Below are 27,093 nucleotides of genomic sequence, written 5' to 3' on the forward strand. Positions count from 1 at the left end.
CCCATGGGGTGGGCTGGGAATGAGGTAAGCAGGCCCAGGGATGTGAGGAACGTGCTGATGGGCAAGGGGGGAATGGAGGCACCTGCTGGAGCACTCAGCTTCTCAGCAGTGCAGGAACAGCAGCTCTGGGAGGCACAGGGAGCACACGGCCTGGCCAACCTGCACCCCATCCCTGGACATCACACTTTTCCTTCTGAGCAACCACACTCACACTCAGATTCTTAAAACATCTTTAGAACCACATTCATTATAAAATATGTGGGTTTTTTCCTTCTCTTTGATAGCCACACTCTAAAATCGCAAACTTAGTTTACAGCATAACAGTCAAATACATTTCTTAAACACAGATCTCCTCATTCACCCAGTCATTATGACTTAAAACCATTTACATAAAAATCAGTATCTCATTTTAAAAATATCCCAAGTACATGTAAAAAATTTAAGATATTAGTCCTTATTAGATATTATTTACAAGTAGCTTTTAAGGAGTTCAAACATGTTAATTTTGAAATTGCTGGCTACCTATTTTGTAATATGTTTAGAATGTGTTTATGATGCTATTCCCAGAGATTTTGTTTTATTTGTAGTCAAAGTTGGGCTAATACAACTGAAACTGAATTCTCCATGGGAAATTGGCAATGAGATAGTAAAAAAAGTAAATTTTAAACGGACCAGAGAATTTTCTGTTTCTTCTTCCTCATCCTCATCTTTACCATCTTCAACCTCTTCTGTAACTTCAGCCTTAGCTTCTGCAATCAATTCTCTTATTGGTTTATTTGAAGTAACAGTAACAAACGGATGCTAGTGAAAAAAAAATAAGCACAATATTAAGTGGTGGCTTCATAGTATACAGTGGGAAAATCATAATCTGAAAGAAATATAACTTCAGAGAAGTGTTACTTTGGTTACCTCACATTTGAAGATTCACAATTAACATAACTGTTACAAGGTGTTTTTTCTGCAGAAGTCTTAAAATAAAAACATTTGTATTCAAATATACCGTATAAGTAGTCTAACAAACTAGCTAAAAATACAATATACTGACCTTTTTCACAATCCAAAGAATAGAAGTAGAAAGATTTTTAAACAGGTTATTTTTCTTCGAATTATGTTTCATTTCAGTTCCACAGTTAAATTATTTCTTGACAAGTTTTATCTAGAAAATATGCTTCCTAGAAAAAAAATGTGCTTTGCCTCTGTAACAACTTTTCCTAATGTGAACTAGAATTCTACCCTTTTCTTTAAGAGCAAGCAGGTACTTGTTCCTCTCCTACTGCCTGAATTTTCTTTCTCTGATTGGCCCTTCTACTTAAATCTATTCAGCATATGCCAGATGGATTGTGGATAAAGCAAATGGGTGCTGACGTTAAACACAATCAAATGTACCTGGTCACATCTATTCCTGTTCAGCTGTTCTGCAGTGACAGCATTACAGAGGAGGGCTGAGCACTAAAGCTGTTAAAACACCTGTCAGCAACTGGCCACAGACCTAAACAACTCCTTCACCCATTGTAAGCATCAAAGTATAATTACTTACACAAAGTCATTAGTTATATTACAGCAAAATATGTTAAACTAGTAACCCGATCTGTGCTTGCTATCATTTAATCAAATTTTACCAAATAAGAATCAATTTTAGAAACAGATTGTGGGCAAACACCTAATTTGAAAATACTTAAGTAGCTACTATAATACCACTCTGCTTTTAGAAAAATACAAAATATGCCTGCCTTTAAACAATAGTTCTGAACAATTAACTCTTCCTACCTGTAGAAGTTGAGTTGCACTCCACCTTGCATCTACATTCTTTTCCAAACATTTCTTCAGAAAATCTTTAAAATCTGATGACCTACACAACAAGTAAACAGGCAGTGGTTGTTCTTCTGTCTTAACATCAGGCTAGCATACAAACTGAAATATTCTTTAAGTTCACATGAATCTACACTGCAACTTCAAGTCCTGCTATTGATTCAGGAAAACACAAAGGGAATACAGAAATGCCAAGACCAAAACAGCACAAATATAATATTTAAAAGGTTTGTCCATTATCAGAAGAATTTACTTTTTGCTCTGGACTACTAACATACCTCATCTGCTGTATCACTAATTTAATCATGTGAAGATATTAAATCAACCAAATAGATGGTGGCTTTTAAAAGTATTTTCTTAGTATAAAAATGCTTTAGTTTCCTTTGACCCAATCTTTCTTAGATGGTCTTCAGATCCGTTACTACATTTGTAAAAAAGCTATTTCACATACATTTTAAGGCAAAACCTGTAAAATACATCTGTATAGAAGCTTCTATACAGAACTATGGCCAAAAAAAGTTAAAATTGTGTGAGAAGACATATACATGTATACACACTTGTACGAACACATATTGGGATTGTATGGACCTGCCTTAATGCATAAAGCTACACCACAGAATTCAATAGAGCTGTGCTCACCAAATTTAGCAAACAAATTACTTGGAATGGCTTATGTTGGGGTGGGAAAGCTGTCAATAAAATACAAACCATTTTGAAGGCTGTGCCAATGTTGGCGGATCAGATTTTGCAATTTTGAGCAGCACTCGCATGGGATTTAGCTCATGATGTGGTGGCTCTATTTGAGCCATTTCTATTAAAGTAATGCCAAGAGACCAGATATCAGCCTTGTAATCATATGGTCTGTCTTTAGAGGTCTCACACATTACTACTTCTGGAGCCATCCTGCAAAGAGAGCAACCAAGTTCAATGAAAACATGTTTTTTAATCTGTTCTGAGAACAGTTCTAAACATAGACATTCACTGAAGCATTGTTAGAAGCACGTGCTGCCATCAATATGTTTACACAGTAGTTATGAAGCTTGCAATATCAATTTAAAAGTAACATTAAGATACTAGTTTATACTAAAAAGTCAGCAAAAGAGTGCACTTACCAATATGGTGTACCAATAAAGGAGTCTCTTCTTTGTATTGTTCTGGTGTTTTTAGCTGATACTCCAAAATCCGCTTAAAGCAAACAGTCAAATACTATTAGCAGGGTGGTGGAAAACATACTATCTTTTTTAACTTAACAATTGTCTTTTAAAATGGTCTGTGTTCCAGAGCAAACATTCTTCAGTATTAAAACTTCAAAGTGAGATAAAAATATTTGTGTTCTGATAGCCGAGTGCCAAGGTTTTATAACTTTTATAATAAAATATCTTGAATAAAACTTATTCTGCGTTTCTAAAAAATAAAACCCAAACCATAATGCTACTGTTGGGCTGTATGGGACAAAAGCAAAATATGTATTTACTGCAGGAAAAAAAGTGCATTTTAAATTAATTTAATTAGAAATTAATTTATTTAGCCTAAGAAGTCTCTATTCATCAAACATGGCATTGACTATGTCATTAATTCAACAATTAATTAAATTTTTAATTTCAAGAGTCAAATTTTCATCATTACATTTCCCCTTCATCTTACAGGTTTCTTTCCACACAATTTTTCACTTTATAATAAATATCTAATAGCTTGTATATGTACTTTTCATGTAATACCTAGCCAAAAAAACAACTTTACCTCTTTGCAATAAGCTGTCTATAAAGCACTACATCTCTCACTTAAAAAAAAAGAAGACATTTAAATAAGTGGTATATCCTTATAATAGATGTAATTTTGTTAATGAAGATCTAGAGATTACAGCAAAGGGACAAAGAGCCATATGTTGCCATCTTTAATCTGTACAAAATTACTTGATGGGCTTAATACTTGAGAAGTCTATTTCTGCTCTTTGGAAAAAAAAATCAGGACTAAAATCTGTTGGTTCAAAGGCAAAAAACTGAAATTTTGAGGGACTACAGGTATTGAAATAATAAAACTCATATCCATATAAAATACAATAAAAGAAATTTACTTGCCACTCACACATCTGTAAAATAAGGAATTGCCCATTTCTTTATAGAACAGAATCCAAATGCAAGTAGTTTATAAGGAGCAAAATGCTCCTCCAAAGGACGCTGTACATTTTTCTTAACTAAATCCAGCCTTTTTTTAGAAATCTTAATTAGAAATCCTGAATGCATCACCAAATGCACGTGTGGAAGAAATCTCCCTGTGGCCTGAACTGTTAAGTAGTATCTTAACAGCCTGCAAGGTGCTGTGTACCAGCTAAGCTTGACAAAATCTTAAAATAGTTCCAAGTCTGTATGAGGAGAAGCCAGGTCATGTGAGGAAATGAACTGAAACAAATGATTCTCTTTGACCATGAGACTCCTGCTATGATCTGTGGTTTCTTTTACAGCAGTGCCAAGAAACTAAGACAGTGGTTCTATTACATTTAAACATCAGGCCTATGACCCCAAGTGCATCACTAAATGTTCAGGCTTCAGAAAAAAAGCTACAGTAGTAAAGTTACATACTTTGCAGACTAAAAGAAAGCCAGATGCCAGGACTGTGTGTACAAGCAATAATCTTGTACAGAAGGAATCCATGGAAAAGCACAATCACACTGAACTGCTCAATTCAACAAAGCAGGTTCTTAAATATTCTCAGTTTCCTAACAGAGAAGGTGCACAGTACCTTGATGAGACTATGACCAGTACAAGTTAGGGACGAGATGTATTTCTGAATTTGGATATATGTTGCTTACATTTAACAGTAAAGTATCAAGCCTGTGAATTTAGAACCCCATTTGCCTGTGGCAATATTCTGATTCTCCTTAACTTTGCCCTCTGTGCATCCAAAGAAATACGACTGATAACACACCATGCAGAGGGAAGGCTTTGAAACCTTAGCGTGGGCAGGGATGTCATGGAACTATGCCATGGGTAGAGCCACTGTAAAGGCTGACAGCTTAGATATATTTTCCCCCGAAACAAAGTGTATCTAGATAATTCCTGCCCTTTCCTGGCTGAATGAAGGGATGCTATTCACCAGCAGCAGCCCTTTGTCAGTTCTGCATGGAGGAATCCTCATCCACTGAAAACATAGATGACTGCTTAAAGTGAGATTAAAAAAACCCCAGAAATCAACAATAGTAAGATGCATTAATTTTGTTCCATACTGTTCTGTCTTAATTTCAGTGCAACAAACGATTGAAAAAAGCATGGAAAAACTAAGCTGGGTAATTAAGATTATTATGTCTCTCTCAAAGGAAGAGACAACAGTACAGGGTACTGCTTTTTGGTGGTTGTGAAGAACGTTCCCTTTCCAAACTAACAACTTCATTTTGAAGTTCTGATGTTATCACAGTAAAGCTAAGTATGATCAGAAACTTTATACTAAGAAACAGTGCGACCTGTGATGACTTCTTGTGCTGAATTTGAAGTATGAAAGATGTGACAAGCACAGTCACAATATTTGCTCAAGGCCTTTTTGTTTTTTTTTTCCCTTGACAGCACCAAAGCACTCGCTTCTGAAAAACCTCTCATTGTTAGACTGGCATTTAATATTGAACTCTAACAAACTACAGTTTAAGGAAAATAGAATTAAAAGACCATGCAAAGTTCCAGGGAAGAGTTTTATTTGCACATGCTTACCCAGTTTAATGTCTCCATCTAATGTGAAAAGAATATTGCCAGCTTTTAGATCTCTGTGGATGATCTTATTCTCATGCAAGTAGTTCAGTGCTTCCAGTGTCTGCCTGCACACCACTTTGATCTGTGGCTCTGTTAATGGCCTTTCAAGCTCTACAAGAGAGACAGAAATAATCATGACATTTTTGCATTTTATGTTACACGTTCATAGCAAACACTATAGTAATATAGGGGAAAGCTAATTTGACAGATTCTAAGCATCACATGTCAGAAAAAAATTCTATCTTAGAATATTTGCTCCTTCCAGGAAAGGTTTTATTCTTTGAACCCAACCCCCTTCTCATTATGAATTATGTATACCTACCTATCTGAACTGTGAAAAAACAACATAGTTTAGAGACTGGTTCTTTTGTGTGGTACAGAAAGATGCTAAAGACCAGATCTTTTACTTACTGGTATTAGCATTCACTTAATTTGAGGAATGAGCACAGAAAACCCCCTAACTTGTAGATGCAATATAAAGAATTATCACAATGTAGTTTGGAAGGTGGCACTGGAAGGAGAAGAATGAGATCCTGAAAAGGGCTCATACAGATTATGTTATGAGAACAGAGAGCTCCGTAAGCAGAGAACAACACTTCACTTTCACTTAAAGGATCGAGACAAAAATGTGTCTAGAAAAGTAAATAAACACTTTAAAAATGAAAGATACAGGTGTAAATACTAATTTTTAAACCACAACATTCAAAACATATAGCACACCAGCTACATAAATATTTGCATATCAAAACAATACACATATGAAACAAGTCTTACAGTATATATTATCATTTTAAGATATTAGGATTATTAGTTAAAACAACTTATTTACCCAACATTACTGCATCTACTGCTCCTCCTGCACAAAATTCAATCAGGATCTGTATATAAACAAATTAAAAAAATACAGAAATTAGAAATTAAATAGTTCCACCAAACTGAATCATTGATTAAGGGAGCATTATTGGAAGATCAGAGTTTCAGACTATATGGCCTCAACAAATTATTTTACTAACCTGCAAAACACTGGTACTGTTACCCAGATAAAGGTAGGGCTATGCTGCTGAAGCAAATTATTTGAAAAATGCCTTGAGACCCTCACACAAAAGTTTTAATCCAGCTATAAAACAGCATAATAAAACTTATAAAACATAATGACACAGTCATCTTAAACCTACTCCTTGTAATGTGATTTACATAATCCCTGCAAACTCATTTCTCGGTTATTAAGTTCTACTTCTATACTATAATCTCTCTGACTGAAAAGTCCAAGACCTAAATGATTTTCCAGTAGCTGATGCTATCTCCTGTATTGTTTCAGATGAGATGAAAATACAGAAAAATACTCTTAAAAGCTACAGAAAATTACTAAGTTCAGATATTTACATTAATTTTCCTTAGTTTTCATTTGTGCCTACAATACTTCAAGGCCTTTATCCCAGAATGTAATAATACCAGAACAAATTCATCCCCAGTTCTGAGCTTCCATTTGAAACAAAAATATAGTGCAGTTATTTCTGAGCACAAACTAAGCTGCTATGAATGACAGAAAGAATACATAAAAAGGAGAAAGAGGGAAGACTAAAGAGGCAACCTCATCCAAGATTGATACCCCACTCTTCCTTATGTTCTATTTTTCTTTAATTTGAACTTTAGATATTATAATCTTCTAAGAGCTAAGAAGTATTTCTTGTCAGAATCTCAACAATCAATATGTTTGGAAATAGTATATTTATTTTTCTGTAGACTGATTTTAAAATCTGCATATAATTGCCCATAAAAGAGGAAACCTCAAAGTATACCTTGTACCACAACACTTGTATATACACCACTTATATCACATATACTTCAAATAACTATTGCAATTAATCCCCACAACAATGGTACCAACAATGTATTATATAATGCAATTCTTCATAAATCCTGTAAACATTATTCTATTTACATGTTTCTGTGTGCCAAGTAGGTAAGTGTGGGAAATTGTACATAATGAATTTATTTCTCTAAAACTTGTCAGTTTGGTCTGACAAACGTCTCTTTGCTAGAGAAATCATGTTTCTTATCTTGGACAGCAGAAGTGTATTTCATGTCCAACTATCATTCTTCTCTTTTTTGCCCCCACTAAATTCTGTTTATTTACCATATCATTATCCTTGTGGTTTTCAAGCCCCTGCATTTCACTGTAACTATGCAGCTCCAATTTTATTTTCCAAGTGTTTGCTTCTATCTTTATTCTGCCAGTGAAGTCTACCCACTCAGTTTCATATTGTGCCTCTATGCCTGCTTGCTTTCATGCTGATCTTTATGCATAGACATTTTTTCACTATGCCACTGTTTTATATAATATGTTACTCTGCACTGAGATCATCAAATTTTGAGCTTAGCAAAACAAATGTGCATCAGTAAACATGGTATTACATTTCCACCATTTGCTCAAAGGATAAAGCTTATCTGTAAGTCTCACAGGAAATCTTCTTTTACTCGTTTTAAGTATCTTTTTGAAGTAAAAACTCTTAAAAAAAGCCCCAACCCATGTATTCTTTTTACCATTCCAAAAGCACCCATAAATATTGCACTGGATTACCTAAAAGTACAAACTATTTTCTCACAGCTAAAGCTATCCAAGCACACACCCAGGATGTGGCACAGCAGGGACGTGCACACACTCACTGCACATCAAGGTACAAATACCCAGGGTTTAAGTAAATTAATGATGGGTCAAGTCCTGGTAAACTGTCCTTCCTGAGAGTGCTCACTGGCATCTCAAGTATGTATTTCATAGGCTGACCTTTTCAGCACATTATTTATTTTTCAGGTGTGGTTTCTGAATCTCACTTTAAATCACGCTAATGTAATTGAAATTTGAGTCGTGCTGTTAGAAGTAAGCACTAGCTGAGAACTCTCTCAATACACAAAATAAACTGCTAATTTGCACATTTTAGATTCAAACCCCTGACCAAATGACTCAGGGTAGCACAATTTTATAGTGACACTTTCCTAAGTCATACTCACAATTTACAAATTAGTTTTGAAACTGAGTAGTTATCCCAACAGTGACAACCCAGATGAAATCTGACTAATATTATTTTGATAAAGAAAAAAGTGTCATTTCAACAACCTTTTGAAATAAGAACAAACATCTAAAAATTGAAAAATACCTACCCACAGATTGTTTTCATAGTAGAAAGCATCTAGGAGCTTGACAATATTAGGATGATCACAGGATGCTAAAATATCAATCTCCACCATGTAATCTTCAAGTTCTTCTTCTGATTTAGTATCAATCACCTTTGCAGCAGCCAGAACTTTTGTCTCTTTGTTCTGAGCCTGTAAAGGCACAGCATACATGTACATGAATTTCACCAGAAAACTGGCACCAGCAAAAAAAACCCACAAATAAAGCAACTCTCTCTTGATACCGCTGTACAACTCTGTGCCTCTAGTTTCCTCCTCTAAAAAGGAGAAGATCTGCATATTAAAGAGGAGATAAAATCTAGTAGAAAAAGTTTAATGACTTTTCTGAAGGCCAAGAAACGACAAAAAACAAAAATGTAAGTAGACAAAATGGAAAAATGCTTAATTATTTAAGCCGTCATCAATAGCTCATGATAACTGCTGCCTTACTAAGGAGTTTTGTGCTGCTCCTCAAACACCATCTATTAACACGCGGCAAGGAGCAGGAAGGAGCCTCTGCCCTCTGTCTCTGCCCTTCTGACTCTCCCCACGTTGTGGCAGCACCGCTGTTCCCAGAGACCAGCTCCTTCCCCAGGAACCTGCAGGTTGCTCCTCTTCAGCCAGGGGCTGTATCCAAGCTCCCGGCTTCAAGAGCTGCCGAGCCATCATTAGTTTGTCTGGGCATTTTGCTCCTTTGCTTCAGCAGCCCGGGAGGACTCGCACAGATGGGGCTCATGGAAGGTGGGACACTGCAAATGCCACCAGCCCCCAGTTCAATCCTTCTCACCTGCACAGCAGGGACCTGGGGCTGCTGCAGTGATAGGCAACTACAGAGCAGAAACCAGGAAATACTATTCATTAACAGAACACTGCTGAAACCTAATCACAAAATAATATATACACTCTCTAATATTCTCTTGTTAACTTACGCTTGAAAGAATGCTCACTTCCAAGCTTTAAATAAACAAGTGTATTTTTCTCAAGCCATCATAAAAACACTATTTTGTCAAGTAGTGACATTTCCAATAGTTATTTCTGAATAAAGGAAGTGCAGGACCAAAGTCTGCTTCACCCTTTGTATGTGAAGACCATGGAGCAAAGTCCTACATTTACTCCACTGAGTTTTTGACATTCAGATTAAATTAAATGGAAAGGAGGGACACAGGCTCTCTCCAAAGCAGCAACAGACAAGGACCTAGAAGGGGAATTCCAGCTTGGGATGTGAAGCATCACTAGGTGGTTCATCCTGTCTCTGCTGGTGTGGATTGTACATGGCCCCAAACTGATTTGGGCTGATCCCAGCACAGAACACAGGAAAAACCCTAAAACCTGAGCTTAGTCACCTAATGACTTTATATCAATATCAGACAAAAGCCGATATCAGAGAGCAAATAAGAATTCTTAAGAATAATTTTGAAGGACTAAATATTATTACTTGCACAACGATAAATAATTCTCTCAATGTGGCAAAAGATAATGAAATATTTAGAGATAAACATTTATATTAACATTCAGTAAAACAGCAGTAACAGCAAAACACACTTATAAAGCATAGTCACAGCTGATTCATCTCATGTTGAGGGTAAAGGTTTTCCATTACACTTCTTTTTATCTCAATATTCTTTCCAAAACAAAAAACAACCAAATCTTCCCAACCTCAATATTTGCACTCCCACGTTTAAGAAAACAGATAAGGAATCTGTATAACATCATTTGAAAACCAACTACTGACAAGTTTTCCAACACACATTCTAATAATAAAAAGGAAAAGGTCTGCGTAGTAACGCAAACAACATTTGTTTTGGTTTCATGCTTTGTAGCAAGATAGACCAACCTTCCTACTCCACAGCTGCAGTGTAAATTAAACACAAAAAGTGAAACAGATGTCTGACCACAAAAGAATTAGACTTGGTAGCTTTACATGTGCAGAAAAAAACGGTTTTTAAAGCACCTTTCTAAATAACTCAAATTTAACTGTAAATGTACTTTTTTTAAAGCATGCACAGCCACACACTTTTCACTGCACCCTCACAGATGCCTAAAAGAATAAAGTTGAAATTAATTTTTACACGAATTTGCTTACAAACTATAAAATGGCAATAATATTTTGTTTAAATAAAACCATCTACATCAGGTAACAGATGTTACTGCTTCCAGATTCAGTTTCACCTTTGAGCAAGAAAGGTCTTGCTAAGTTAGTGTGAATGATTACATGCTCAGGAGTTTGCTGCATTTACAACATATATTGTTTTTTTCCTACTGAAATAAATTTGTATTTTGATTTCTCCCACATCCTTTTGCTTAAAGTAAGTTTTGCTGCTTTGAGTAAGCTTCTATGATTTCCTCCATGTGGCAGCTCTATTAAAACACCTCATACAAACCATGATTTATTATAGAGACAGTGTGATTATCCTTATGAGCATCTGAACAATTATAAACCAAACAAATGTTTGGCTGACTTAAAATAGTAAAATTTTGTAGGACTAGAGCCAGACTTTTTTTCCAGCTCTTAAAAGAAAAAAGCTTTAGAATTAGCATATTTCCACTGGGAATTTCTGAGGAATGATGACACATTTGAAGTATACATTGTTACACCTGAAAAAAATTATATATTTTAAAGTTCTTTTTGAATAAAGCATTAGTCATCTCCACCCCACAATGCATTCTATAAAAAATACCCATCTATTTGATTTACTGTAAGTAACATGCTCCTTTGAACTGTGTAGGAAAGGATTTTACTGCTCATGCACACGATTTATGAATCACTGTACTGTACAGTGAAAAAAAACTTTTTGGATTAGGAGGAACAAAAATCAATTGCAACTTCGTGTGGGCATGTTTGTTTTCTCTAGACTTTGTCTGAAGTCTTTCTTCTTCCACAAAACGTTCTCCAAAGGTCAGAGCTGGAGCAAAAATTATTGTGTAGACAGAGTCTCGATTTGCACGTGGAAATTCTGCATTTGGGTATACCAACACTTGAAGTCAACCCACCATTTATGTTACAGGACATGTTTTGAAAGGGCAGAACTTCTGAGTAGCTGTAGCCCAGCAGTTTCTTCCTGTATTTTAACTCTCAAGTACTAATTCAGTTCATTCCAAATGCTCTGCTTAAATACATCTGATTCTGCATCTATGATTGACTTAAACCTCAGTCCTATGCTACGAAATACAAACTGGCATTTCCAATGATTATGTGCAGACAAGGAAGAAAGGGGTAGAAGGACTCATTAGCAAAATTTGATATTTTCAAAAGATACATACATAATGGATGAAAACCAAATTGGAATAACTCATTCCCTCAAGACCTGACTAATGCAAGATTACATGGATATTATTAACTGTTATATGCAACAACACACAGTCCTTTCAGTAAAACTCCTCCTTGGATTATATATCGAAGGCTACTACATCAAACATTTTATCTTAAGGAGAGAGAATGCACAAGGAAATAACCAGCTGTACGTTTCAGCATGGTTCTTGCAAGGGATGGCACAGTCTCATCAACTGTCAATGCACAGAAAAACACCCTTAATTCTAAATTAAATATTTTGATAAAGGTGGATTGCAGGCTTGTGTAGAACAAATCATCTTAAAAATTACAACATTCAAATTAATTTGTCTGAATCTAAATCCTTTACACTGGAATGGCAATGTACATCTAATGCACAAAAGCATTTCAGATATTTGAAAATGTCTCAAGAAAGAATAACCATTCCACACAAAACCAGGGCCTACAAATATATGAAATTAGTGACTCCTTCCTAACAATGCTGAAGTATTATGCATGGTATCATATAACTAAATATAAGTTCTAGAGGCAGAAGCTTTGTGAAGAGACTGACAGCAGAGTATTAAAAGGTAGTTTACTATCTGGGCACTAGGCCAAGATGTTGCATATTCCCAGCCCTGGACAGCAGAGCTGCTGCTCCAGAGTAATAGGATTACAGCTCAGAGATAACACATAGCCTTTCATCTTCTGATGACCAATATGAAGTTTCAGCCTTGCTTGTGATGAGCTGTTTAATTTTCCTCTTGCCAGCAAACATTTCCTTCCCAACTGTGCATCTCCTCTGCAATGCAGCTTTAAAAATTAAACAATATTTACAACTGAAAAAAGTACATCCTTCACCTCTTGTTCAGCCAGCCAGGAACAAAGCTGAGATACAAGACCGAAAATTGTTCATCACCTTTCCTCCTGATGCCTAATCTCGTGAGATGTTACATAACCCCACTGCATGTTTTGCAGGCAGGAAAACAAATCAATTAAGAAGCTTTTTCTTTCTGACTCATTCTTCTCAACAAAACCATATAGTCATAATCACAGATCATCAAAGTTGTCAGAAAGGGAAAAATACACACACATCCTTATTCAGCAAAAGATGCTTTTCCCACATAAAAAGCTCCACTTTTGTGTACAGTTGGGATTGTCAGATCTAGCTTCACATAAATTTTCTGACAGTGCCTGGGTAATCAGTACTGAAAAGCTGGCCTTGTACAACACAAAGGCAGGAGCTGTTTTTCTCAGCTACTGCAAAGCAGAGATTTCAATCTTTCTTAAAACATATGAATTAAGGAAAAAAAATGGCTCTCATTTTAAATTTTAGCAGCTCTACCAAATAAAAATGTAAGAAGTAGTGTGACCTACTGAAACAACTGCAGTGGACTTTTGTTTTCTCTAAGTTTCCTACATCACATTTAACAATGTCCTGTACGTTCTGAAACTAAAGAAATCCTGCATGATTGACAAGTATCAAGTGTTCAGACTTCTTTTCAAAAACATGGAAAGGTGTTCTCCATCAGTGAATTTTAGAAAAGAAGTTGTCTACCTTAGATGAAAGGAAGCATGAATTCTAATACTAAATGTTTAAAAAATTAATTTGAAGTATTAGTTTGAATTCAAGAGCAAATAGCTACTCTTGCAGTATTAAACCACAGTTTTAACAATAAGTCACAAGTTCAGCCAATGAAGAAGACAGCAACTACCACAGATTTCTGGAAATTAAGATGAGTCAGTAATTTCAAAGAAGTTGTTTTTTGGAAGAATCTGCACTGCATGATGTTGGAAGACGCAGTAGTGATAAACTTTTAAAAGGAGATAATTTCAATTTTATGTTTCATTATAGATATAATTGGCCCAAGGAATTAAAAAACAGCTAACTTCAGTTATACATACTAAAACTTGCTGAAATGGTGGTTACAGAAGATCTATTCAAAAGATAATGAAAGGACAGTGTCTCCCAAAGAAGATGATACACCCTTGAACTACAGCTGATCAGCCAAACATTCTCCCAGTCTGTACAATGTATCACAGCTAACCTACTATACAGTTTCTTCTACTTAAAAAGAACTTAACTGAATTCAGTTTCCCTGTTTAATGCCACAGGTGGAGGGGGGAAGCCTGAAATACCAATACAGATAAAAGTGCCTCTATTTCCTACAAGCAAATACTATTCCTATGAAAGTGGAGGCCAGGGTTCAACCCTGACTGCTGAAGCATCTTTATGATCGTGTGGTCTGGTGCTGCCTTTGTGGCTATGCTCGTTTGGGAGCTGTTTCCATGACAACTTCACTCTTTTAACATTATCCTTGTACTTCGTACTTACTGTGGTTCTGCTTCCTCCACAGTTGGTTTCTGAGGATTCCACAAGTTATTTTTGGGATTGGTATGAAATATAACTTTCATGTTTAACCTCATGTTTCCCGCTAAGTATTCTCATTAATTCTGTGATGTTTTGTGTACTAGCTAAGCAGAGTTCCCATCCTGATTGCACATGCTTTGTGCCACTGAAATTAGAAGGAATAGTTATATTCATCTTTAAAAAGTACATGAGCTGAACTGGCAAATCTGTACAAAATAACTGAAACAATCCTTTAGCATAAACTTAACACAGGAGAAAATACCAAATTCCAGCATAATTCTTATTTAAGCAAATACATTTAAAACACAGAGTAAAAAGATAAGAAAAAAATTTCTAAATACTGTCAAGAAGAAAACAGCTATGATGTTCTATAATAATATATCTTATTTTCCCTACTCTTGCTCCATGATGGCTTTCATAAAAGCAACAGGGAAAACCAGCTGACAACATTGGGAAAACATTTGTAACTAAAGCATTAGGTAGTATCAGGTGTACATTCAAAGGAGTGATATTTTTTCCCTAAATTCAGTTATAATAACTGTACATCCTACTTGCTAAAGCAGCATTAAGACACACAATAGTGCATTACAGTCAACTCCTAAACTTGAGAAGGGGGAGGTGTGACAAATTGAGATTTATCCCCACAGTACTAAGCTGCTTTGCCAGTATCTTTCCCCTGCAGAGGACACTAACAGTTGCTGGCAGAGGTTCTCAGTTTTATCGAGCAGCAATGTCAGCCCCAAACTAACTTAAAACCTCCCAGGAAGACAGTAACACAGTGGATCTTCATCTTGGATTACAAACATCCTACAGTTATTTATTTGGTTTTGTGTCATTAGGAAAAAACCCAACACAATGCTTAATGCTTACCTATTTATTTTAGTGACTACAGCTTAAAATTCAGTCTATTCCAATAATAAATACACCTTTATTCCAAGTGACGTAATTAGGAATGCTTCCAAGAAACAGTATCATCAAGAATTAATTTTTAATCAAACCATAATTAGTAGCTTCAGCTGATCACTAGAATTAAGACAAACAAGTCAGAGTTGAAGCTGTTTTCAGACTTTTGCTTTATCAGAAAATTATCTCACTGCCAGATTGAGAGTTTTATGATTTTCTTTTGATAATTTTACTATTTGTTTGAATATAGGACTTAAAATAATCTCCAAGCTCTCCACGTGGGAAGTTTTTCTTATAATCTTGCTTCTAATCATTTAACATCTGTAACAAGTTTTAGTTCACTGGAGCTCACAGCCAGTGTTACTCCTGCTCGCCTCTTTTCCCAATGAAACATTTGGAGTAAAAGTTCACTCTGGAGCCTTCTACAGACAGAGACACCACTGAGTCTTTTGGTGTAACATAGCACCAAGTCATTCTGTTTACTCACACTCTGCAGACTAGTGTACATACACAGATAGTACACTCTAGTACACTCCTTTTTTTCTTTCTTATCATTTTTTTTTTTTTATAGAGTGGCTCAGTCAACCCACAGTTCCTTGGAGTTAAGTTACAAAACAAAATTGGGATCTGCTTTGCCCAGAGTTTTTTAGCCAGATCAGATACAAGATGGCTACAGCTGTTTGCTAACCCAGCACAGCCATTCATTATGGTAAAACAAGAAAAAAAACAGTGCATCGGATTTGAGCATGGAAAATTCTGTCCTGGCTAACTGGATATCAACAAGTCAACAAAATAATAAAGAAAGAAAAATGACAATTTCTTTGGGCTTCAAGAACCCTTCAACAAACGCCTTCTGACATGTTACTAGGGAAACTACATAGTCATAGAAATGCAATGTGGCATGGTTATTAAGTTTAAAAAACTTGCTGTCAAAAAAGTAAAGAATATTATTAAAAACTCTACATTTCATATAATGGAAGGCATTAAAAGACCTGCACTAAGACAATTTATTTTATGCATTTATTGCAGAAGGTGATGATGTATTACAGATGTAACTTAACTGTCATTTAAAGTGTAAACATCATACCAGCTCAAATATATGGCCCATTTGAGAAAAGGTTCTGTATAATTTGATACTACAATGTGAGCCATATTCAAATTTCATAATAAGCACAGCTAAATAGCCAGAGGGGAAAGATTTAATTAAACTAGATGAATGAAGCATCCTCACCCCTTTCCATTCTTTGCCCTCCTAAAATGAACGACTAATGCAGAATACTTTGTATCTTTTAAGGGAAAAATATAAACTATATAGGCAGTTTAAGATTCAGTGTTTCACAAACAGATGCAGTTGTAACAGAGGGCAAGGAAATGAGACAATACATGAATGCCACTGAAAATGGCAACAGCTCTTGCAAAACTATCAAAGCATATATTCTCTGTTGCATCATGCATACTCTAGTCTGTTAAAAAGAAACTTCCTCTATTTCTGAAGGAGTAAAAGAAAGAAGTAGCTTTAGAAAGTTTTAACTAAAAAAGCTGCACATCATTATCTCTCACTTTTAAGTAAAATTGTTACAGAAACAAATTCATTTTCTATTTATGATATTCATATATTTTTTTTTTAATTTAGAATTCTAGAAGGGAGTAATTGGTCCCTTACACACACATCTCTCAGGCAATCTAACAGAAACCAACTGCAAAGACAGCAACAGCAACAAAGAAATCAACAGTTAAGCCAGTGTCATTTAGCACTCTGTAACACAAGCAAGTTATTTTCAAGTCAGTCCTACCATAATAAGTTTTAATAATTCTAAAATTCACTCTGCTGGTATATGTTATTTAATGCCAGTAGTATACGACTTGCCACTAGTTTCTCCTGTGTTGTAAATCCTGACCCTAATGTTACACAGCACCTCCCAAGCACAAAATGAAATTTCAAAAGATGCCTCACATTTTAGATGTGCTGGCTACCTTTGTGCTGCAAGTATGATATCTCAAGAGATGAGAAAGAGCCTTCTCAATAAATATTTGGTATTCCTTGACAACTGGCTATTCAAGTACCACAAAAATAGCATCCTGGCTTCTGTAAATGAACTTCATTCATATTCAACACAGTAGTGAAATATGCTGCTTTCTGATGCTGCCTTTCAGATTAACTGTTTGGTTTGTTGGGGTTTTTTTAATAGCTGAATTCAAGAAACTAACCAATTATGAAAATTGACTACTCTGAGAAACTACATGAATGCACATCCTATTACTTATCAGCAGATTTCAAAGGAAATTTTTAATTTAGAAGCATGCTGCAGATGATATTTTAAAAATGCTCATTTTTTATGCACTTGCTGTTTGACATTTTACTGATTAGTGTATTTTTTCAGAATTTACCTAGAATGCTACTGATAAACACAAATATCCATGGGAATAACTGCATTACTTGATAAAATTATTTTTTAGAAATCTACATGAACAAATCAAGACAAAATTCTTAAAGTCTTTGAAAAGCTCAATGCACAAAACATGCAAAGGAAAACCAACTGCTTTACTCAGATATTTGCAACTAACAAACTTTCATCAATACAAGGTTTTCACGTAACATTGGAACATTGTTCTTCCTCTGACAGAACTGCTGAGAGTTATGATAACATCAAACAGTTAAGCACACAAGATGTTCAGGAGGAAGCACTGTTCTTGCCTCCTAACAGTGTGGCAGTGTTACTTTTCATGGAATTATGGAAGCTTTATTTTGTCCATTTCCCCAAGAAGTGATGTTTCACAGCTCTAAGGAGAAGGTCTTGTTAAGGCAAAACTTTGTCTCTTAATTCTTCTTCTCCCTGTCTCCCTCATGTTTATTATTTTAACTTATTATTAGGCTGAAAGCTTTTTGAGGCAGAGGACTATCTCTTGTTGTATATTTGTACAGTGAGAGAGAATGAAGAATTCCTTTCCCTTTGGAAAATTATCCAAGCCATTTCTTGCTTCAAAACACCCTACACACTCTGAAATTCAATTCAGTTTCTGTACTTTCCTCATACAAGATTCAGTACCAAATATGAACTCTTAAAAGGTTTTCAATCTTTTCTAGCAGCACACCTAAAGTAGAAAAGAGAATTGCCACCTGAATTAAAACTGGGATCATAGGCTTATAGTTAATTTGCAGTTAAATACATGCTAACAAAATGCACCTAGCTTGGATATCAGTGGTGCTAAGGGGCAGAACCACTGGCTGATAAAAACTCCATCAGCATTTCCCACAAGTACATTTTTATTAGTAGTTGCTAACAGCAAATGGCTCCTACAATAAGAACAAGTATTTGTTCTTTTGTCCTGACAAAAAGCGTTCAGCTGACATACCTTAACAACTCCAGAATATTAATATGCCACCCTTTTACAGCTATTCAAACCAACGTGACACTGTCCCATCAAATTTCCCTTATATTAACAGCGTCACTTCTCTGGCCCTCTCGTGAGCTGGTCTGGACAGCCAAGAAGATTACATGGACAATCAGCTTTTGCATGGCTTAGTTCCTTGAACCAGATCAACACGGGGTTGGCAAGCACCAGGCCTGTCACAAGGAAGGATGTGGGAAGGCCAATACACTGCCAGAACCCTGCCTGCGTGGACCTGCACCATCGGAAACTGCTGTGGAAAAGAGTCACATAAGACCCTGACACTCATCATTTCAATGCCACTCCTGCACTTACTAAATCACTTTGGACAACAATGTGCTGTTGACTGTTTCACTTAGTAAATGTAATAGTTCCACACTGTTTTAGTACTTTGTAGGGATTCAGGAGAATCATCTTTATATTGCACAAGTGAGGTCCTATATCGGGCCACTAAAAACTACAAATTTACAACAGCATCAATAAACACTGAAACAGACACCACAAATAGTAGAGGAAATAAGAGCTCCTTTTTTTTTTTATATTTCACTTTCAGGTGCTAAGGCCAGCATGTGGGTTGGTTTTTTTATTCAAATGCAACATACAAAATCAACAGCCAGTTTACTGGGTTCTTATGCTGGCCAGAACACCTGTATTTGCTACCAAGAGATAGTTTGAAATTCCTGATATAGTTCAAGAGCAAAGGAGACATTGTCAGGTACCCCAGCTATCCCTGTCAATTTGAAACACTTGTCAGTATTGTTTAAATGGTGATTTTTAAGCTTTCACTCTTTCCTTCCCAGAGAGATGAAAAACAGCAGACAGGTTACTTTTAAACTTGGGTTAGTACACTCCCCTAATAGCAAAAACTAGTTGGAAAGAGTGAAAAAATGTGGCTTAACTCTGAGAGTATCAATTTCTCCACATTACTGGCATGATTTGAGTTTATTTTTGGGGATAATTCCTGTTCAAACTATCATTCTGACTATATCCCCCCACGATGATCACAGCTCAGAGTGTGCTATAGCTGCACAGACCTGAGCTTCTGACCCTTGACTATCCAGCAATAAATAGCAGAACTGCTTGCCTGGATGGTGAATTGAAAGATTTGTGGCATCCACAGAAGTTAAGCAAGTAAGAGAATGAGGACAATAAAAATTATTAGAGAGCCAAGCAGTTGTCTTATAATAAGCAGATTTAAAAGGCTGGGCCTCTTCAATTCAAACAGGAAAAGCTGAAGGTGGGGCAGGAACATGACTGAACTTTACAAAATAAAAAGAGGCAGCCCTATGAATTGAATAAATCCTGATAGAGACAATGGTTGTGAAGGAGATGAGGGTTAACTGCAACATTTTATTTTTTGCTGAGGCACTCAATTAACATTTCTCCATTATGGTTTTACTGCCTTTTGATTACAAAGGTACTAACTCTTTTCCTGGTAAAATACTATTTAGAAATACAAGTGAAAAGTTTTCTTCTACAATGCACAGTCTGGATGGATGAAAGAAAACCTTTGTTTTTACAGCATAAATCTTTTTCAGGAGAACATTAACTAGGAGATAAAGAAAGAATAAAATCCTGTATAAAAAGTATTGCCAAATTATTACACTATCATTGACAAAGTTACAGTAACTTTCCTCAAAACACTTTCTGAATCACAGCAATGACTAAACATTTCTAGAGACAAAACCCAGTTCCTTAAAGTCCTCCTTAAATGAGAAGTCTCAGATCTAAAATGCCATTCAAAGAGAGATGAAGAAAGCAAAGGAACAGTCTTCTCCCAACTCGTTACTAAATTAGATGGATTAAAACCCAATTCTGCCCTAGGATGAGGCTTCACCATTGCTTCCCTACCAAGTAAACCAACTGTGATGTAGGCATGATTTCAGTTCTGGGGTAATGGCTCCCCAACAAAAAAACTTCACTTTCTGTTCACCCACTCATTTTGAATAACTGCATTATTGCAACTTCAGAAAAATTCTTCGTAAAATAAAAAAGTTGATTTATTCACGACGACATCCTTAGTTTTCAAATTTTCTGAAACAACAGATAAATTTCCAGGATGGACACTTAAAGGTAACAGTCAGTCCTCTGTAGTAACAAGAGATTTAGCAAATTTTAAACACTAATCAAGAAATTGATTTGACTATTGCAGTGTGGTCTTATGTTTTTGTGGAGAAGAACATGAGGAGAAAAAGTAAGTAAAATTTGAAAATCATATCATAGAATAGCATGCCTCAGGTAGTCAGAATACTCTTAGAGCTACATTTTGTGTGGAACTTGATCCAAGCATGAGTCTAGGTTTCAGCAATTTCTTGCTCTAGGCTATAGGCAGTCACCTAATTAGAAAATGGCTAAAAAATGTAAACATGCAAGGTAGAAGGGAAATACTTCATGTCTCACTTAGCTTCCAAACCACCACTCATGCTTAGCTGCCTTACATTAACCTCTCTATACACACACATGCAACCCCACAAAATACTGAAAAATCCAGCTTTCACCCAAAATGGTTGGGGAAAAAAAAGAAAACAAAACGACTCACATCAAGGACAAATCTATAACTTTAGTATTACAACTTGCTTTTATATACATTGAGAACTCCTTCAAGAAATGCCAGATCCTCCTAAAACCAAGTATGGCAGTTTAAGCAGGTGAATTAAACATTAAAAGAGTCTTAGATGTTTGGGTTTTTTTTTTTTTTTGTTTGTTTGTTTTTTGCTTTAGGTAAATCTTCTGCTACATATAGTTCAGTTGGTTTGTGTCATGAGTGTAGAATACATTCACTAGAAAATCTGAAGTGCCAGTGGAAAATTAACATTTCCAGTAAAGCCTTCATTTTCTGTTGAAGTGTGAATACCATTACAAAGTTGTCTGAGGTAGCCTACTACCTTTTATTGAATATTACTTAGACAATTTTTATTGCCTGACATCCTTGAAACATATTCCACTGGTACTGGGTCTTTCTCTCTAAAAAAAATTCATTCCCATTTGTAAGTGGAGAAACTGTCCACATGAAATATTCGAGACATATCTGAGACTTAAAATTTCTTTCAAGCATTCCATACTGTAATCATGTTATAAAGTCATTAAATATGAACAAGAAAGGGTATTTTGTATGGCTTTGGAGAAAAATTATAAAACATCACTTTTTTTTACTCTGTGCTATTAAATCAATCTGCTTTCTGTGCTATTAATTCCATCTGCTTTGTTTCATGGCTGAAACTGCAAGTTTCATGACTTTTCCATCGCTAAACATAGAAAACTGGAACAGTCCAAACATAATCAAAAGAAAAGATAGCACAAGCATTGTAGTTGGGTAATTTGGCAGCTACTGTAAAATAAGATAATAAGCAAAAGAGGCGAGACACTATGAATTTGTCAACTGTGTATACTCTGAATATAATTAAAGGTTATTGGGGAAGCACAAAGAAGCAAAGACTAGAAGTATTTATAAATGACACATCAGCCACTAGGGTCTCAAGGAATGTATTTAAAATCTCAAATCAGAGAGTTTAATTACAGACTCCTCTTGAATACAGGCACAACTGTCATCGAAGGAAAATTATGTTTACAACCTTAGGAGATTCTCAAAACATGGGTCATGGCCCATGAAACATGGAATTAATAAGCACGTTCAATTTAAACAATGACAAAAAACAAAAAGAAATCCCAAACCAGGAATTGGGATATTTGCAAATGCAAACCAAACAAATTATTTTAAAATACTGTTTACAGGGGTCAAAACTGGGATTTGAGTCATTACCAAATGAAACTTTTCAACTATTGCTCTGCAACACTGGAGTGTATTACTACTTGGAGGACTGTAGACCTGGAGGACCCTGCCAATGATTTAAGGTTTAACCACATTGTCTACAAAACCATTAACAAACCCCAAAAACCAACAAAACTCCCTCCAAAATCCATAGCAGAATTATTTAATTAGAAGGACTGCACATGACTTAAGATAGAATTATTTTACCAAGTCAGAACATCTTAAAGAAGCTTCATTCTGCAATCTGTTTGACTTGAAATAGTCACATTTAGCTTATGCCTGAAATCTGAAGTTTTACTTTCCAGACAAGAAACCACAGTCCAAACAGTTACACAGTTAGCTAGGAAATATGAACTATCAGATGACATGAAAAAAAAAAAAACAAAAAAAAACAAAAAAACCCACGGAATTTAATAAACATCAATAAAATCAAATAATGATTTCCTATTTCCTTAGAGTTTTAAACAGTTTACATAACTATGTTCACACCTCTGAAAAGATCCTGACTGCCTTACCAAGAACTGATCATAAGCATTCTATAATTACCCTCCAGACTTGTCTGTAGTTTTAGTTCCAAATGCAACAGACAATAAATTACTCATAAGTTAAGTATTGTGAAGCTGACTTCAAGCCAAGTGATGCAAATATGCCCAAAAAGTGAGAGATGTGTGCTATTCTCCTTTTGACTATTTCCTTGCTACAGACAAAAAGCAAAAGTAAGTTACAAGTAGCCATTTCAGTAAGAAAGTCATCTCAGTCTGCAATTTACAGATGACTTTCTGACACTACCATTTCCTCCGAAAACTCAGCTGGAGTGACAATAGGTGTAAAGAGCTCTGTAAAGCTTTCCCCTTGACAGATTTCCCAGAGTTTTAAACAGCCATACTGCCTTTTGCTTTTCTGTTATCTTCTAATCAGGATAAAACTGCAATAGTGTGGAAATGAAGATAACATTGTGGGGCAGGCACCAAGCTGATCAGCAAGATTACAATCGTTTGCCATCTATGAACTGTCATGTATCTTTTTTCATCATTCACAGCAGCCCAACCATACTCAGGCTACTTTTACAGAGATTACTGTTCATAGCAATCTTTAAGTAAAGTTGTAGTTCTATTTTACTTAGACTAAATATTTAAAATGTCATATGGCACCCTATACATTACTCTCCATTACTCTCTTGAGAGTAAATCAACTCTCATTTTCTCCTCTATCTACTAATGCCTCAATGGCTAAACAAAGCAACGTAGCACTTAAGAGAATATTATTAATTCACATCTCCTGAGGGCAACAGCACATTTTACTGTTCCAGTTTAATGAGAGGTCAACTTATATAGTCAATTATGAATGAAAATAAATTAGAAGAAAACATATTTGGTACAGTAAACAATTTTAATCAAAACTGCCAAGAGTTCTGCACCACTGATTCATTCTGCATTTAACTTCAATTTAGAACATTTACACCTGATATTTCTTTCCAGGTCTGGGCTCATGGCAGAGTCACACTTGGAACTTGTTTGTGAAACACCGTGCTTGACTGGAAACTTTCAAACATGAATTTATCTTCCAACTAGTGCCAAACATGCAGGACTTCAGACAAACTCAAGCAACATCATTCCCCAGGGGACTATATGATTCATAAAGGAATGTCCATAAAGTTTCAACAGCTCAACCAAATTCTTCTAAAGAATTAGTGGTAATAATGACACCACCTAAATAAAAAGATGAAGAACAGAAAAAACAAAGGCTATCTGTGCTTCAAGCGAAGTGGTCAAAATCTGTTGCTGGGATTCCTAGGTTACCAATGTAAAAGATATCCACCCTAGGAAGCAGCATGGTACACTACTATCATCTGGATTACCTCAAATTGAAATATCCCACTGCAGAACAGTGTGCTGTAAAACCAAAGAAATTACAAAGTATAAATTCTCCTTGCTCTGTCTTTAATTTGTTTATAGGTCAGACTAATGAATGCATTTTCTAGGATTAGAAAGCAAGTTATTATGTTAGTGGTACACAAAAAAAGTACTTCTAAGCAGCTACTAGCAGTTCATATTTAGACATTAAAAGGAATTAAGAACACAATCATTAAACGATATAATTGGTCCAGTCTTATTAAATCACTACTACTTAAAAATTCTATTTGTTTCTACTTGCTGTAGAAGACATTAAGGCAAAACCAAACTGTCCTGTAAGTCATATAGGTACATTATAGATAAAATGGTTTCAACTGCAGATACAGAAGCTTAACTTAAATGAAGCAACATCATTGGATTATTTGACTTGCAGAAGCAACACCAGCCAGAGATAAGATGGTGCTGGCCACTACTGCCAACAGAAGTAACTATCAACACTTAATGTAGTTATACTTTTCAGAAGATAATGCACTTGGGTAATGCTGTTCACCATTAATATGGTTATCAGCTTGCACGAAATTTCTTGTCTGAACCTAAAGAAAAAACAGATTTTTTTAACCAAGCATCAATTGATTGCTCAGAGCTGGAAAACTTGTGCTAGTAACTTCACATGACATTTTCGTTTAATTTTCTGAACTCCTATGAGAATTTTGCATACACAATGCTTCCGACATGTTAGCTTTAGTGTAATGAATGATATTCTAAAGGGGCAGAACACTGCAGTTCAAAGAAAGAGGCATGAATGAAATTCAAAGCCATACAAGTCCAAGGGATTCCGTAATAATAACTGAAATATATATACACTATATACTATCCCTATATACACATACCATATAGAGTTACTGTCTTATATTGTATAGTGCCACATATGTTTTACCTCTATAGAATCTGTTCCCACAGAAGACTAAAAATTAGTACACTTGTGCAGATGGTACCCATATTAATCATAATCATGGCCAAAAGTACATTAATTTCTTGGAGGACTATCTTCTAGTAAAGGGCTCAGAGATGGCAACAACTAGACACTATGAAAATGCCTTTCTGTAATATAAGTTTTCTGTTATGAGGGTACAATGTTCTTACTGCTAAAAGAGGCTGGCAAATTTTACTGAAATGTAGGCCCAAGACTTGGTTTATTTCAAAGGGTTAACTGAGGAAGATAAACATCATTAATGAAAATGCAGATATCTGTTGCAAGAAAGAGCCAAGGATCACATCAGGCATTTGAAAGGTCTGTTTTCACATCATCTGAACATTTACTTCTGGGAATTCAGAAAATAGTTTAAAGCTGATGAAAGTCATTAACACACTGATCTACCTTAAAGCAGTATTTACAATGTGCACAGAATTGTGATTTGACACAATAGGGTACTAGAACACACAAAACAGCAACATGACATAATAATAATACAACTACTTTCTAAAGCAAACTGATTATAATTACAATAAGAGCTCACGTTCTCAGGGCACTTAACCTGATCAAATCAAGAGCAGTTTCAGACTATCACTCTTGTGTTTTAGGTGTTGTGTCCGACTGCCAAATTTCAAAGTTGAAATCAGCCTCCAGTGCTAATATTATGCGTGTCCAACGTCCATCAGAACTCTAGCAGTCCACTCAGTAATTCTAAATAAGCCATGAAAAGCACATAAAAGAGATTGGAAAAAAAAATTCTATCATCAGGAAACTGGAAATTCTCTTCAAGGGCCATCACCTGACACTGAAGGACTGCAAGGATCTATAAATTGTAAAAGGACAGAAAACTACACCATTATTCATTAGACAAGAGTGAAAAGAAAACAGCCTAAAAGTGGCCTCTTTGAAGAGCCTGAAAAGGGCCAGAATAAATAGTCCTACACAGCTATAAACCTTTACCATCAGTAATCTGCAATTACAGAGCTCCTCTCATCACAAGAGACTTGCAACAGCAGTTGAAACAGAGTATTTCTAAACATCACTAAAAAAATCCATTAATACAAATGCATGAATTGTCAGAACTCAAAAAGCCTTAGAACATTGCAATAAAAATCTTCAAAGGAAATAAGCTCTTTTAGAAATGTGGCTAAGGTAGTAAAAAAATTAACCAAGATCCTTGTACTTGATTGCAAAGAAGGGGAATGAATCACAAGTTTTCAATGCCCTTAAGACTTCTGTACACAAAATTAATCATCACTGGACAGCATTTTTAAGTAAATAATTTAATCTGCGAGACTTCCCAGTACTCTCAGAATCATTTAGAGTTGTTTTTGAGTTGTTCTTTAAATATTTGACACTTTGTTCAGCAGATCAGTTGCACAACTAAACCCCTCTAATTACCCCTCTATGGGAAATCATAGCATGCAACCAATCTAACCTACTTTTTAGAAATTCAAAGTATACAAAGACTTACTTATATGGCAATTCCATTTTAACATACATCTGCCAAAACACTGTCACACACAGATCCTAAGATCTTAAACAAAGGCAAATGTACTTCTGGCAAATGTAACTGACACTAGGGTGATGGGGGGGTTGGCAAATAAAACAAAATCCATTACACAAAATGAAAACCCCAACCCCCACATTTCCATTACCTAAAGACAAAGGCTTCAGGCATTCTTGAGAGCTTTGTTCTGGCTTATAGTTTTGAATTCAAAATTCGTGAAGTAATTGAATATCTATTCCTGCAGCTTCTCATTTGGGGTGCATATCCATGAACAAACATCCTAACACACCTTTCCTGCTTTCCACACTGTTTCTTGGGAAGCACACTCAGGAACACAAG

At 35.5% G+C, this 27,093-nt stretch overlaps 1 protein-coding gene across 1 annotated transcript in view; it reads right to left on the reverse strand.

Annotated features, from left to right (window-relative positions):
• SLK (STE20 like kinase) overlaps window positions 1–27,093 on the reverse strand; it is a 44,074-nt gene that overhangs the window by 14,963 nt on the left and 2,018 nt on the right. The window contains exons 2-8 of the mRNA XM_062496262.1: window positions 8,706–8,870; window positions 6,376–6,424; window positions 5,508–5,657; window positions 2,922–2,994; window positions 2,518–2,712; window positions 1,768–1,849; window positions 673–801 (exon numbers count right to left, since the gene is read on the reverse strand). Coding sequence (XP_062352246.1) covers window positions 673–801; window positions 1,768–1,849; window positions 2,518–2,712; window positions 2,922–2,994; window positions 5,508–5,657; window positions 6,376–6,424; window positions 8,706–8,870 — 843 coding nt within the window. The remainder of the gene's footprint in view (window positions 1–672; window positions 802–1,767; window positions 1,850–2,517; window positions 2,713–2,921; window positions 2,995–5,507; window positions 5,658–6,375; window positions 6,425–8,705; window positions 8,871–27,093) is intronic.

The sequence above is a fragment of the Cinclus cinclus genome, chromosome 7, assembly GCF_963662255.1.
Source record: "Cinclus cinclus chromosome 7, bCinCin1.1, whole genome shotgun sequence".
In the NCBI taxonomy this organism is placed as follows: domain Eukaryota; kingdom Metazoa; phylum Chordata; class Aves; order Passeriformes; family Cinclidae; genus Cinclus; species Cinclus cinclus.